The sequence below is a fragment of the Chiloscyllium plagiosum genome, chromosome 33 (assembly GCF_004010195.1).
Source record: "Chiloscyllium plagiosum isolate BGI_BamShark_2017 chromosome 33, ASM401019v2, whole genome shotgun sequence".
Lineage (NCBI taxonomy): Eukaryota > Metazoa > Chordata > Chondrichthyes > Orectolobiformes > Hemiscylliidae > Chiloscyllium > Chiloscyllium plagiosum.
In genome coordinates this window covers 10,518,706-10,535,319 of record NC_057742.1, presented here as the reverse complement: position 1 = coordinate 10,535,319, position 16,614 = coordinate 10,518,706, and the positions used below count along the sequence as shown (strand labels likewise).

At 38.9% G+C, this 16,614-nt stretch overlaps 1 protein-coding gene across 22 annotated transcripts in view; it reads left to right on the top strand.

The window, feature by feature from the left end:
* Window positions 1-16,614, top strand: part of raraa (retinoic acid receptor, alpha a) — a 580,457-nt gene that overhangs the window by 555,023 nt on the left and 8,820 nt on the right. For all 22 annotated transcript variants that reach the window (XM_043674897.1, XM_043674912.1, XM_043674905.1 and 19 more), the window contains 2 exons: window positions 4,073-4,249; window positions 7,041-7,245. In XM_043674897.1, the coding sequence (XP_043530832.1) occupies window positions 4,073-4,249; window positions 7,041-7,245 (382 nt within the window). The remainder of the gene's footprint in view (window positions 1-4,072; window positions 4,250-7,040; window positions 7,246-16,614) is intronic.

Below are 16,614 nucleotides of genomic sequence, written 5' to 3'. Positions count from 1 at the left end.
ACCTTTCACATACAGTCCACTAAATAGTGCATGTTGGAACAGCATGGTGGTTTCTAAAATCTCCAAAGTGCCAGTCCAAACAGAGCATCAGTTTTTTTTGTTCTCTATCATAGGATTTTTATTAGTTTCACAGGAGGTTTCCTCATCGTGCCAAGGTTCTGATCTGTGATTAACTGAGGCCAATCAATGTTTTACTCAGTGCTGTGAAAACACGATGGGTCTGAAGGTACTGCCTGGCCTCTTTAGAAATCACCACACCAAGAATTATACCATTGGGTGATAATGTGTACATATTGTATTCTAAAACTGGTCTTATGCAGTTTTAGCAGCAACGCTAACCCATTTCATGTAAACTTTAAGTAAATGGTTAACATCTCTTCTCGAATAGAGGAGGCAGAGGTGCCAGAAAAATATGTTAATTATTCATAGTGAAAGCTCAGAGCCATTTTCCATGTAATTCCAGTGGGAAATTGAAATTAATTTTAACTCTGATAATTATTGCAGTGTTTAATAAATTGTTAACTATTAAAACATTTGATACAGCCTTATCAGCATGAATTTGTTCAAAAATTGTTTGAGGCATGTGACCTGTGAAATTCTTAGTTTGATCATTGATCTTTGCTGGGATATCTGATCTCAGCTGGGGCAGTGGTAAAAGTGCTAAACTGGATTACAGCACCCCAAATTAGAGAGGAGGAAGGTCAGGAAAAGTGTCTGCTCCAGCCTTGTAAAATGAGTCCTGCTAGAAAATAAATCCCAATAGTTAAATGACAAGCCAGAACTCAATATGACAACTCACTTATGAGTAGGAAGGGTATAGATGTGATACTGGATGAAAGGTCACGAATGCCATACTCCATTGATTAGATTAGATTAGATTAGATTAGATTAGATTACTTACAGTGTGGAAACAGGCCGTTCGGCCCAACAAATCCACACCGACCTGCCAAAGCGTAACCCACCCAGACCCATTCCCCTATATTTACCCCTTCACCTAACACTATGGGCAATTTAGCATGGCCAATTCACCTAACCTGCACATTTTTGGACTGTGGGAGGGGTGCACATGTCATTAGTAAAAGGTGAATGAACTGACACAAGTAATAAAATCAATGTTGAATAGCACATGCCTTTCCCTAGAACACATGTCTGAAGTTGGAACTTACATGTAAATATGTCAATGGAATGTATTCCGTTTTGAGATGAACCTTAAAACTATCAGATTTAACAGAATAAAATGTCTCAAGGTGCCTCGCAGGAACATTATCAAGTGAAGTATGACTCTTAAGTCACACAAAGAGAGTTTTAGTAAAATAATGAAATGCTTGGTCAAAGAGGTCTGGGCGAAAAAAGGCACAGCCAGCATTGGTTCAATGATTGAAACTGGAGATGCACAGAAAGCCAGAATTAAAAAAGGACAGATATTTCTGCTGTAAAATGTTCATGTGAATCTCAGGGGACATCGGGATCAGCATCATGTTCGCACTGTGATTCCCTGCACATTCAAGTTGTCTGCTGCCACTTGCTTTCTCAGCTGAGACATGAAAAATGGCATAGTGAATGTCCGTTCTGAGAAACATTGCCTTAGACAAAGAAGGAATTGGTAGGATAAAAAGCAGTCATCCAGTGACCTGTTCTAAAAGTGTTCATGGTTGAGTTTGTAGCTAGGGTGTCTCAGCCTTGAAAATAATAAAGGAAGGAAAGTCAGAAATTGGATGCTAGGTTCTGTGTTCTATGGTAGGTTAGTTCAAAATAATCTTGTGTGTTTCACCCGTAATAATTGTCTCGTACTTTGGCAACAGCTTCCATTTGTTTTATTTCTTAATCCTTTCTGTCAAGTGAGCGTATCTTAGATTCTTTCTCCTGCCTGCGCCATTCCCCTGTCCTAGACTGTCATCCCAAGATGACATTTGTGAAGGTCAGTGTCTTATGCATGGAAGAAACTCTGCTGCATTAAGCACTTTATTTTCCTGCTTGCTCATAGTTAATGCCAAACCAAGCAGAAACAAGCATTCCATTAAAACTGATCCTTAAATGATGTAGTATCTATTAAGGTTGTTCTGTCCTTGATCACAGAAGTGACAGCAGAGAGTTTTTGGGAGAAGATAAGGTAATTACAATGCAACTGCCTAAAAGTAATGTGCCACAATCTTTCACTTGTTGGAGGTATGGACCAATTGCCATCATTGTGGCTAAACATTTTGATTATTTGCTTGTTTGTCTGTTTGTTCAGAAAGTTGCTATTTGGTATCAACCTTACTTATTTAATAGTCACGTGCAAAGCTCTAAATATTGTGTTTTTAAAAATTCCAATTTTCTCCTCAGTGTTAGCCAAAGTCTGACCTTCGCAGCATTTCAATTCTCAGGCACCTCTGATTCTCCACTTTCTCCCCCATAGTTCAGTGGCTTCCTTCTGTGCTATAATAACTCCATCATTCAGCCTCTGTACATAACCTGCTCAACAAATATGGAGCTCATCGTAACTGGACTGAAGTGGTCCTCACCCAACATACAAATGTTGACACTTCCAACTAGAAGTCAGTAAATAGGAATAAGCAGCAGGAAACTGAGGTGATATTCCCCCTTCCATTCCCCAGGGATATTGAAACCCAAATCACTTCTGCCCCATTGGAATGAGTCAGCAGTAACTGAGGATGATGAGAGAAACTGGAGTACTCTCAGCTGTTTGTGTTCCATGCAGTGTATGAGTGAATCAAAGTCATGAGGAAGATATTTGAGTACCTTTACAGATTGCACCCATTTAATGGATGTATTGTAAACAAATAACATAATTCAAGCTCAGAGCCACTGATGATACTGATGTATGAACTCGCAATGTGATCCCCATTCACCTTGGATCTAAAAATCAATAATGACATTTTCTACAACTGTAGGCAACTGCAACTTCATCAAAATTTGAAGCAATTGTGGACTTATCACAGTAACAGGCCTGAAGAAGGGTCACTGGACTTGAAACATTAAGTCTGCTTTTTATCCACAGATCCTGCTGAGTTTCTCCAGCAGTTTCTGTTTCTGTTACAGGCTGTACATTTATAATCTGTCCAGTCTGACAAAATGTTTCTTATGCAATGTCCAGTAAAGTTTGTGCCATGTTTTACAATGAGAGTTTCCATTGGAGAAGCTATATGCCAGGAACAGAAGTTTATAAATTGCATCCTTATAAGAAGAGACCATTTGGTCAGCCTTAAATCAGTAATTCACAGAAAGATGAATGCCACTTTGTTTTCTGTACTTTAGCTCCCTTAATGGTGTAATTTTCATTTAAAACAACTGCATCCAAATAAAAAGTGGTACTTTGGTGAGGTTGTGTCATAACCTAAAATAACAGTCACCTTCGCTGACTCTTTTATTGAAAAGTGAATTCCTATTTTTCTGTGTTAAACAACCAACTAATAAAACGACATTTCTAAATGTGGACTTTTTCAAAATCCTCCATTTCCCACCAATTTCAATAGCTAGTGCATGGCTGCAGAAGAAAACAACAATTTTTTTATGATTACACAAATGCCATTCACAATTTATTGTCATCCACACTAACAACATGAGGACCAGTTCTGCATTAGAATTCCCTGTTTCAGTTTATTCTACACTGAACAGGGAAGACTACCACCACAGATTGGGAGGATGGAAATAGATGCAAATCATATTAATATGTAAATTGATTTCAGTATCCAGTGCATGTCTGTAAGACCTATTCTTAGAGAGAAAGGGATACTATAATAATTTCCTAATTTTCATTGCAACAAAATCGGGGTATGTTTCATACAAGTGCTCACATATCTAGTTTTGATTTTGCTGTGAGTGAAGAAACAAGACAACAGATACTTTGGAAATCTCAAAACCTTTAAAAAGTACTTGGATGAGCACTTGAAATATCACAACATTCAAGGTATGGCCAAATGCTAGGAAGTGGGATTAATGTATATTTAGTGCAGTTTTTATCAGTGCAGACTGATGGACTAAATGGCCTCTTCTGTACTGCATGATTCTACAATTTTATGATTGTTGGAGGATTCCATTTGCTACAAATGTCATTCTGTTCCTTTTGCAGAACAACAGCGCTGAGCAGCGAGTAACGTTAGATATTGATCTCTGGGACAAGTTCAGTGAACTCTCGACTAAATGCATTATCAAAACTGTCGAGTTTGCCAAACATCTTCCTGGATTTACCACTCTAACCATCGCTGACCAAATCACCCTCCTCAAAGCTGCCTGCCTAGACATCTTAGTGAGTACTTTATTTCTGTTTTATCATTTATCTCCTACAGATTTCTGTTTTCCTCCCAAGAAGGTATGGCTTCATTGTCCCATGGTCATAGTCCTTCATGTCCTTCGTGTAGTTGACAGTTCTTCATTTGTGCCTTTGACAGTCTGTGTCAGCAAATGTTTGACTACACTGAGGCAGTGCAGTTGAACAGAGGTCTGCATCTGGATAGTAAACTGGAGCAGGAATACTGTATGATTTTACTCCAGCTTTGCACAGGAAGCCTGGCTTTTCCTTTAGCCTCACTCAGGTGAGATAGCGTGACAGAATGAGGGTTTACCAATATGTACTTACAGAGAAAGGTTACAGTGGATCAAATTGAGTTATTACAACATTAATATCAAAGCACACAGCAATAGAAAGTTCTTCTAACTTTCACTTTTAACAGATTGCAGGCACTAGTCAGTATCAACAGAACAGAAAGAGTTCTGGATGTAGGTTTGCTCGCTGAACTGGAATGTTCATTTCCAGACGTTTCGTCACCCTACTAGGTAACATCTTCAGTGGGGCTCAGGCGAAGAACAGAAAGAGTCTCATTTCTAGATATTTGTAACAGTGTAGCACCAAAAGGTCAAAGTGGCTTTAGGCAGCTGCTTCGATTTCCTTGGAATTCTGTTACAGCAGGAAGACAATGGACATTCATCTATGACTATTAACAAACCTTATTGTCTTTAGGAGATCTGTTTGAATCTACATTGAGTTTATCTTTGACTGACCTTAGCCGAGGTGGGGACCTGAGAGTACCTGATGGTGGTATATATGATTCTGAGGGACATGAACAGAGTGGATAGAAAGACATTTCTTCCATTAGTGAGGGGATCAAGAACCAGGGGCCATAGATTTATCGTAACAGAAAACAATGAGAGGAGTTGAGGACAGATTCTTTTTACCTAGAGAGTATCAGTGTCTAGAACTCACTGACTGAAATCACTGAAATTCTGGTGTTTGAGCTGGAAAATCTCAAAACATTTAAGCAGTATTTGGGTATTCGTTTATTTTACTATGATGTGAAAGACTATGAGCCAAGAGCTGTAAAACAGGATGATTGTAGCCAGACCTTTAATTGGCAAGAACACAATGGACTAAACAACCTCATTATGTGTGGTACGTGTCTATGAGTGGATGGTAGTATGGATACTATAATTCATAACTGGGTTTCAGAGAAATCAATTAACGTCCATGCTTCATGTTAGTATCCAATGATCTTTTCCACAAAATGCATGCGGATAACAGATGATTAACTTTGGCTTTGATGTACTTCGTAGCTTAACAAAAGTTGGCAACACTAATAATTCAGTTTCTTTTCTCATTTCTAAAGAGTGCAAACATATAAGAAAAGCAAGAGGCATTTGTGAAGCTGGAGCTGATAAACGATTGGTGTCTTTCTCAGCACTAAAATAATGATTTATACATGTAAATAAGCCTGAGAGAGACACCCTGCTGGTCATTGTGTTTTAACAGACTGCGCCATTTATTGTCAGCGTTGAGATGCCTGAACTGTGTACCTGCATCGATCATGAAAATGAAGAGTTGAGACCGGATTTTGTTTCCTGACTCTAGCTATCCATCTCTGCAAAAAGTATCCAAAATGTGTAATTTTCACCCCTGGAGATGTTGGGGTGGGGGGGGGGTGGTGGAGGTGGGGAGAATTGAGTCAGACCCACTACCTGTGGAACCATAGCATCGGTGGGCACACATGGAAGGGTCTGTTATAAGACCAATCTTGGGTCTCTGCAACTTTATCCCAGTTTTTATGGATGTTGTTTGGCTCTCCATGCCTCACTCTTTGTATCGCCCCAACACCTTCCGCATCCCATCCCCATAGCTTTCCATGACAACTCAATTCAACTTATTTACTCCTCACTCCTAAGTGGTCACTCACTCACTCATTGCTATCCCATACCCACCACTGCATTCCATGGCCCTTCATACTCTCCGTGTTACCTCCAAAGCCTTCAATATCCGTGTTACCTTCAATATCTAGCATGGACAGACCTCTATATGGAAATATTTTTTAAGAACGTCCTAACAATTGAATAAAGCTCTCACTCTCACACTGAATAATGAAAAAAAAACAATGAATTTAAAGCTTCTAAATCTGCTCAGCTGGTTAATCTCTCATTAAAAATATTAAAACTATTCAGATCCTACAGCAGAGGCAGCTAATCCTTCAATAGCCTCTTTAATCAATCTGCGAACTCAGGAGATGCCTCCATTGAGGTAATTCAAGCATTTGAAACTTGGCCGAGCATTCATAATGACTTAATGATAGCCCTTGGAGAAATTTGGTAAAGAGCTTGCAAGATGCTGCAGTTTTGTTTTAGGCTATGCCTGTCTTCAAAGCAGTCCAGTGAAGGGTTTTTTAAAACTTACTGACAGCTGAAGTCTTTTTTTAAGTTTAAAGCATGGGGCATTTAAAAAAAATCTTTTGTTGATGACAGCTATATAGACCATATCTACCGTTCAGTAATATTTATATCTGTTCCATCAATTTTTCCCCACATAGTGGGTTAAGCCAATTGCAGCAGCTAAATTGGGGTCTGTCTGAACTCGGCTAAGTTTGAATTCAGGATTTCCTCATGTGAATCACACCTCTGCCCCTTTCCCCTACCAGCAAAAATTGTATCTGTTGGAAGCAGGGGCAGGATTTCTACATTCACCTCCCACTGCCACCTTAGTCTTTGGAGTCTTCCTGACTATTCAGAATTCCACCCTTTGAGCGGTATGCATTCATATTGTTTCATTGTTTCCTTAGATTCTGCGAATCTGTACCAGGTACACCCCTGACCAGGATACCATGACTTTTTCTGATGGCCTTACCTTGAACAGGACACAGATGCATAACGCCGGCTTCGGTCCCCTCACTGATCTGGTTTTTGCGTTCGCCAATCAACTGCTACCACTGGAGATGGATGATGCAGAGACCGGACTCCTGAGTGCTATCTGCCTCATATGTGGAGGTAAAGGAGATAAATATTATGATGACACACATTTCGTCTTTTAGACTAGAGCTGCAGATAGTAATTCCAGCATATTGTACTATGATGTGATACATTAGTACACATAAACATGATAACTTTACTGTTTACCGTTGCTTCATAACAAGTATTGGTAAATTAGTCATAGCATTGTTTTTCCTTTCCGGGATAAGGCCAGCATTTGTTGTCCATCCCTAATTGTTCTGGAGAAGATGGCAGTGATGTCTTTTTCTTTCTAATACACCCCTACAGTGGTAATAGGAAGGGAGTTTGAATCAACTCCAGTGAAGGAAAGGCAATATAGTTCCATGTCAATGCAGGGGTGCAAGTGGAGTAAACATAGGAGAACATCAAGAGAACAATGATCATAGTGTCATAATGTTTACAATATGAGAATGATAATCTAAATCCCAAATTAATTTATTGGTAGGGAGTGGGTCCAACTAAAGAATAGTGAATTAGGAAAAAATAGAGGGGACAATAGAATGCAACATTTAAAGCAGAGATACATATAGTTCAGGAAAAAATATATTCCATTAAAAAATAAGAAAAATTAGCTTTTCTTTTATGTGTTCATGGGAGGTGGACTTTGCTGATCTGGCCAATGTTCATTGCCATCCTTATTGCCTGGAGAGTAATTGAGATTCAGACAAATTCCTGTATGGAATCACATGCAGGCCAGACTGAGTAAAGATGACAAATTTCCTTCCCAAAAGAACATCAGTGAATCAGATGGGGTATTCAGACTATTGGCAAAAGTTTCATGGTCATCATTAGACTCTTAAACCCAGATTTTTTTAAATTACAGAATTATTGCAGCATTTGAAACTGGGTCCTCAGGACATTACCTGGGTCTCTGGATTAATCATACCACTAGGCCATTGCCTCCCTGTTGCCAAAGCTAAACTGAATCTGAAGTAAGCGGTATATGCAAAGGTTTTGGAGAAGGAGCCGAAGTAGGTCATTTGGCCCATTGAGCCTGCTCTGCCATTCACTAACATCCTGTCTGCAATCACTCCCCACCCCCTAAAACCTTTCACCTCCTCCCTTGCTTACCAAGAATCTGTCCACATCTACCTTATAAATATTCAAAGATTCCATTTCTGACACTCTTTCAGGAAGAGAGTTCCAAAGACCCTCAGCCCTCTGTGGCAAAAAAAGATTTGCCTCGTCTCTGTCTTAAATGGGTGTCCTTGTATATTTAAATAGTGACCCCTTATTCTAGATCCTTCCATAAGGGAAGGCAATCCTTTCCATGTCTAATAAAGGCAAAATATTGTAAATGCTGGAAATCAGAAACAAACGGGGAATGCTGGAGAAACTCCGCAGGTATGGTAACATCTCTGGAGAGAAACAGAGGTAATGTTCTCAGTCTGGTATGACTCTTCTTCAGAGTTGGTTTCTTAGATTCTGAGGAAGTCACATCAGACCCAAAACATTAACTCTTTTCCTCTCTCCACAGATGATGTGAAATGTTTCCACATCTATCCTGGCAGTACCTTCCATGACCATTTGTGTCATCTCATCTCTTCCTCTTCTAAACTCCAGCAGTTAGAAGCTTAGTCTATTCAACCTTGTCTCATAAGGCAACCCTCCCCCACCACCTTTCCGGGGTAATAGTTTAGTAACCTTCTCTGTGCATGAAGTTCTATTTTAAAATCTGATCATGATTTTCCATCCAGGGCATTCATGGAAAATAGATGAAGGACATGTTTTATCTTTTACCAACATAAAACACTAAACAATTCCCCTGAGTAGACATCAACCGTTTCCCAGACTGCCAGCTCTAGACTCAAATGATTGTTGAGATGATTAATAGCAATGTGGATCCCCACTTCTAAGTAAATAATAAATATTGATAACACTCTGCTTTTTTATTTCATGATTTAGTTTAGCCTTCACTGTAATTTGAAGCCATGGTTCCCCTTTGCAAAGAACGTTGAAAACAACTGACATTGGCAGGGTATTTTATTTTAGTGCTTGCAATCTTTACAGGCAAGAGTTGATGGTAATGGTGCTCTCCAGTCTGTAGGCAGAGTACCATTTTAATTAAAGATCGTGTGAACAGAGGAAAATGTAACCGAGATGCTCATCTGATAGAGACAGCTCCGCCTCTTGCACATATAAGCACAGTAAAAGGAGCAGAAATATGAGACAACTTGCTACAACTTATTTGCATTTGTAACCACCTTTAATTTTCACAGAGTCGAGGAATATATTGGTATCCTATCCTGTTGGCAGGAATCTGATGTGTGTTACATAAAAGGGGAAAGGTCAGCTTAAGTCACTTGTTTAAATGCCCACTGTTTGAAATCAAGTATACCCCTAGATTGATATGGGCTAGTGACATTTCTGCCATGGTATGGCTTAAGGAAATAATTAAGGAATTAATAGAACATTTGTGGTTGTGACTGTCAGAATTAACAGATAATAGTCAGAATTATTCAAAAGTTTCTTTCAGCAAGCTATATGAAAAGGAATGGAAAGCTACTTTGAAGTCATTTCCAGTCTTTGGTAAGAGTAAGGAGATCCTGAGCAGGATATTCATTACAAGTGAATGCCTTTGACTCATCTCTGAACTCTACTGCCACTTAGCTCATCATTTTCTGTTCCTACCTTTACCCTTCTTCCTCTCTCAAACTTTCCTTCCCAGTCCCCTACCCTACCTTCACCCAGCTCTCTCCTCTCTCAAACTTTGCTTCCCACTCCCACATTTTCATTGCTCCCTAATCTCTCAAACTTTCTATCCTTTTATCTCATTCCCTGCCTTTTCCTCACTGTTTCTCTCAAGCATTCTCTCTACATCTCATCCTAATCTGTTTCATCCTCTCTGAAGCTGTTCCTCCCTGCCATCGTCCCGATCACTTCTCTTTGTTTTCCCTACCTGCTTATTACAGAGAAGGCTGTGTAGCTCATGAAATCAAAACTGAGTCTTTGCTCGAATACTGTCATCTGAAACAAATTCAACTGCCCTGTTCTCTCCTCATAGCCTTATATCTTTCTCTGCTTCAAATAATTAAATAATTCCATAAAAATGTATCTGCCTCAACGACGCTGTAGCAAAGTATTCTTTGCCACAGTTACCTTCTGCATAAAACCATTTTCCTGACCTCCTCCATCACTATCAGTGAGTATTTTAAATTGGCGATCTCCCTCTTTACTTACTCTTCTACTATAGCAACTTCACTTCCCCATTCATAATTGTGACACCTAATATTAGAATGCTGAAAATGAAAACACAATATGCTGAAAAAATCTCAGCCTGTTGGCCAGCATATGACAAAGTATTTAAATCCTGTTCTTGCAAAAAGTAGGAAATTATTCAGCCTTCAACATTGTAATGAAAACAAAAAATATAAAGAAATGTAAAATAAAATTTTAAAAAATGTAAGAAAAAAGAGCAGACATGACAAATGGCCTGTTGCACTAATTTGTTTGTTCTAATTTAATCCAACACTTCACTTTAAGTCCACTGTAAGCCAGCACTAAACGTGTAAGAGAGCTGCAATGTTGTAAAATAATGCCATGAGTGTTTAACAGGTCTGTAATCACAGTAATATACGGTAAACTGGTTAATTACACAGATATAATAATTCATTGATAATGTTTCAAAAATGTTATTGGTGAAGGAGGACCTTGAGGGAATGCAATAAAGATTTACTAGAATCTTATCTGGATGCCAAAAATTAAATGATGAGGAAAGTTTCCATAATCTATGGTTAGAATTTAGAAGATTAAGTGATGATTTGATCTAAATTTGCAAGATTGGAAAGGTAGAATCTATTTCCAAATATTACAGAGTATGGTTTAAGAGCAACATTGGTGAAAAATTCAAGTCTGGCCTTTCAGGAGTGAAGTTAAGAAACACCACTTCATAAAAAGGTTGCTAGAAATTTGAAACTTTCTTCAGCAAATGGTGACTATCAGCTATTAATTTTAAACCTGAGATAAAACATTTGTAACTATGGGTATTTAGATTCACTGAATTAAGTCACAAGTCAGTGGCAATCTTACGAAAAGGTAGAACGGGCGTATAAGAAAAGTTACTAGTTTCTGTGTGTTACAGAACTAAGTCTTTGCTCGAATACTGTCATCTGAAACAAATTCAGAAGTGACATATGTTCATTAGCAGGTAGCTGTTCTTTTCAAACAAAATGAATATTGTCAAGTTTTACATTGGTTTTTGGGGTTACCGAAGAGTTTGGGAAACCTAAAGTTCATTTTGTTTTAATCATGACATAGCCTCAGCTAATCAGAGTTGACTTGCCAACCATCAGTACTGTTTCTTCCTAGAACAGAAACTGTAATCATTTGAAATTTGGCATTCTAGCATTTGTTCTGATACAATAGCTCTCTCTTCCAGCAATATCCAGTTTACTAATTTTTGAATCATTTTAGGCAGCTTCATTCCCATTTTCCTGGAAAGTGTTAACCCTGATTGAGACTCAAACTCTGTTTATGTCTTTTGGTATCTTGTCCAAATGTTAATTACTCATGTGTTTAGACAGTGAGTGTTGATGCACTCTTTGCCAGTGTTCTGGGGACCATAGTAAAAAACTATGCCCACTGATATTTCTCCTCCCTAAGCTCAGGAAAGCCAATGCAAAATGTAGCAATGCATACTGCTGATACCCCAAACTCAACAAAGATCAGAAATTGAACCTTTGACTTGCTGATTTTTTCAGAGCACTGCCCTTAACCATTAGAGAAGATTCTAAATTACATTATCATTTTAAAAAAAATAATCTTGGGATGGTTAAAACAGAGCAAATATTAAGAAAATATTAGCTGCCTGTGAAGTTTTTGCTATAATAGAAAAATAACTTTTCATAGAAATTAAATTACAGCACTGCCAGTAAAGACTGCCTTGGAAATGTTTCAGCTTTGTTAAATAGAAAGTTATAATTTACAGAAAACTCTTCAGCTAAGATGTTGCTCACTTGAAGCAAATTCTTTATCTTATATAAGGAATCCTCAATGTTTAAGCTATAGACCAGAGGCTAACCCAACAACTTAATTAATGCCCACATTTCCCTGATGCTTTTCCAGCATCAGAAATCTTACACAAGATATGATGAGATGTGGAGAGCAAAAAAATCTCAAAGTAGGCCATATTCAGCTGAACTGAGGATGAGTTGTGTTCCTTGCCCGAGATATTGTACGCTGGGGTTGAGCGATTTCCCATCAGGTACAGGGATTTGTTCCTCTTCATTACACCAAAATGATTGCACTTTCTCCCAGCCCAAAAGAGCATTGCTGCCTCCTCTCCCCACTAAACCTTTGAAGGACAGGCATCTTCTGTCCATGCTATTACTGGACCCTGTCCAATACATACAAGTTCCACTCACACATAACCTTTCATCTCCACTCCAGTCTAAGTGGGAATGTGAGTTATCATAGGATGCAAAGATATATTTCAAGATGATTTGGAGAGGCAATAAGTGGGCCAAATTTGACAGGTGGAATACAATGTGAAGAAATGTGAGGTTACCTTTGAAAGGTTTTGGTAGGGAACACAGAAATGCTGAGTATTTCTTAAATGATGAGAAGTCCAGATGTGTTGAACTTCAAAGAGATTTGATTGTCCTTGTTCATGAGTCACTGCAAGTTAGCATGCAATTAAGAAGGAAAATAACATGTTGACCTTTTATATAAGACAACTTGATTATAGGAGTAAAAATATCTTACTATGATAGTATAAAGCCTTGGTGAAACCACTCCCTAGGGCTTTATGTGCCGTTTTGACTTCTTTAGCGTTGAAAGGATATACTTGTCATAGAGGGAATGCAATGAATGTTCATCAAACTAATTCTTGAGATAGACAGATTGTCATATGAGCAAAAAAATTAAATAAATTGCATGTTTATTCTCTGGAGTGTAGAAGAATTATATATGATCTCATTAAAACATATAAAATTCTGACATGGATTGACAAGGTAGATTCAAGGAGTATGTTTCCTCTCCCTTGAGGATATAAAACCAGGCCCAGTCTCAGAATGACAGGCAGGCTATTTGAGGTGGTGAATCTTTGGCATTCTCTCTCCCAGGCCATGTGGAGACTCAGTTGTTGAGTATGTTCAAGACTGAGACTAACAGACTTCTACATATTAAAAACATCAAGCGATGTGGGGGTAATGCAGGAATATGTTGCTGAAGTAGAAGATCAGCCATGATCTCAAATGAGGGGGTTTGAAGGGCCGAGCACCCTTCCCCTGCTTCTAGTTCTTTACATTTTTATAACTTCACTCTACAAGTAACACAGCCATCTCCAATCTCATCACATACTACAGAAAAAAACATCACATGTTATAGATAGGATGTTGTGAAACTTGAAAGGGTTCCGAAAGGATTTACAAGGATGTTGCCAGGGTTGGAGGATTTGAGTTATAGGGAGAGGCTGAATAAAATGGGGCTATTTTCCCTGAAGCATCAGAGGCTGAGGGGTAATCTTATAGAGATTTAGAAAATCATAGGGGGCATGGATAGGGTAAATAGACAAGGTCTTTTCCCCAGGGTGGGGATTCAAAAACTAGAGAGCATAGGATTAAGGTGAGAAGGGAAGGATTTAAAAGGGACCTTAGGGGCATTTTTTTCATGCAGAGGTGGTCCTGTGGAATGAGCTGCCAGAGGGAGTGGTGAAGGTTGGTACAATTACAGCATTTAAAAGATATCTGGATGGGTATATGAATTGGAAGTGTTTAAAGGGGTATGAACTAAATGCTGGAAAACGGAACTAGATGTGTTTAGGATATCTGGTTACCATGGACCGAAGGGTCTGTTTCCATGATGTATGGCTCTATGACTCTATCTAACCCTACTGCACTTTGAGGAACACAGTCACATTTAGCTTCACTACATCCTTGAAGGAACATACTGCTCACCCTACTTCACTGAGAAATGCAGCAAGCACCAAAGCAATCCACATCCCACCAAACATTTCCTCCAACTAATAAATCAGCTGGGAGCCCATTGCTCAGGTTATTGAGGGTGTGCCATTAAACAGTGTTTAATAGGCATTGGCTGCTGTCTCTCTTTGAAGCTTGATTTGTTTCAGACTTAGAAATATTTCAGTTCTGTTGATTATTAAATGAATTAAACTAATTCTTTATCTTCAATCAGTTTTGTTTATCAGCCTGCTTTAGGCAAATACTGTAACTTTAATAATGCTCTAGAATTCTACCAAAAGTTAAGGTGTACAGATTGGTAGTTTTTTAAAAAAGGATTATTAGACAGCAGTGACTAAAAGCAAGAGAGTTTAACATTTGTAACAGGGTATGCATGCTTATTCATAGAGTTGCTGAGCCACATACAGCAGAAAGTTTAATCTTCTGTCTACAATCGTTTAGCTGATCTTGACTAAAGTTGGGCTTGGGGATGCTGCAGTTGCTCTCAATTATCCTGGGTTTCGGGAGAAGGAAATTAGCCAAAGTTCCTGCTATCCAGCAATTCCTGCTGGAAAGCCTATGTTTGATACCAGATGTGTAAAAAATTTGGATTCCACACCTCTTCACTTTGAATCACATGTTAACAACTCCATGGCTTACAGATATCTGCTTGGGGGGACGTATTGCTGCCCTTGTCAACACAATCAACAGAGGACACTGAAAGGTAATGGCAACAAGGGAAAATACCAGAAAGGCAAAGTGTAATTGTTACAATAGGATAGCTGAGTTTTAAAAACTAAAACAGTGCACACATTGGGAAGTAGGGCTTGCTGTTCTGTTTTTAACAATGTTCTTTCATTTGATGACGTCAGCGATCAGTGGAGGAGTAAATCTTTTGCTGTTGGTGGAAGAATATGCTACCAGAAACTGAGTAAATTGGCTTGACAGTGCCATGTTAATTTGCTCACTGTTTCCTCCCCTGCATTGAGGTGTCTACTTGCATTGTAAAAGAGATGAACTCCTGCAATAAAAAAGTGGAGGCAGGGAAAGCTGGTATGGCACTGGTGAATTCCGTTTGAAGATCAAAATACGACACAGCCTTGTTTTTTTAAAATCTGGTCCCTGAGGTTTTGCCTCAAATTTACTTTGTTCCATCTAAATGCTGTCTGCAGGACTTCAGAGGTACAGCAATGAGGTACAATCAGAGTGTAATGCTAACATCTTGATTTAAACAAAAGATTGTTACCTTTTCATGGCTACATGAGCAACTTGGTCCAAATGGTAGTCAGCAGAGGGGTAACAGTCAGGATTTATTTGCTAACCAATCATATAAATCCATGAACTCCATTGGAGGTGGGACATTGGGGATTCACTAAAATGGTTCCCAGGTTGAGAAGGTTGTCCTAGGATGAGAGGTTTAGTAAGTTAGACCTAAGTTCTTTGAAGTTTAGAAGATCGAGAGGTGGTTTCATTGAAATGTATGAGATTCTGAAAGGGCTTGACCGGGTTAACCCTGGGAAGTTGTTTCCTCTGCCTGAATGTAGAATGGCCAGAGGACAGCAGGACTTTTGGTTCCAAGAATAAGGAGGTGGTCATTTAAAGGAGTGAGGAGAAAATTTTTCACTGAGTGTTTTAAATCATTCGAATTCTCTATCGTACAGCGTTGTGGATGGTTCATCATTGAGTAGATCTAAATATGACGTGGACAGACACCTGATCCTTTGGGATCGGGAGCAGGTTCCTGAACCCATTTGATCTACTCCTCCTATTTCATCTATTCATTTCATCTTCTAGCATCAATCCTCTATTTTTCCACAACTCGTTCCCTGTGTTCTGGGTATACTTAGAGACATTATTTTAAGCCTCTGTATAAATTAAACTTATTTCTTATATGTAGCCACAGGGCGAGGGTCGAGATGTAGCTCCAGATCTCAAATGATACCTCTGGGTTAATGAACCAAAAGTCAGTCTGAGCTCCTGCTCCTGATTACTGCCATGGAGACAGGCGGTGGGTGATACAGCATCAAGATTCACTGTTCAGTTTCCTCCAGTTATCAGGTTGCTGCTCTTCATGGTCTATATTCAGAATGACAACTTAGGTAAAGTGCTAGAAGAATCATTGATACTTTAAAAATTACCCTTGAAGAAGTGAATGTCTTTCAAAAGAGAAGTGAAAAAGGTTGGTGAGAACTTAAAGGAGGTGGGGAGGGGGGGTGAAGGAGTGTATGTAAGATATAGCTTAGGTCTGAATCAAGTTGCCCAGAGGGTATGGGACACACATGAAAGATTGTTATGCATCTGTCGGGAGCACTATCCAACACATATTCTTTGAACACTATCTTTTAAACTACTGGGATTTGGCTTTGAATCCAATCCAGGCAAATGAGACAATAGTCTCCTTTCAGACTCATGGCTATTCGAGTCTAGAATTATGCAGCATGGAAACAGACCCTTTGGTCCAACTTGT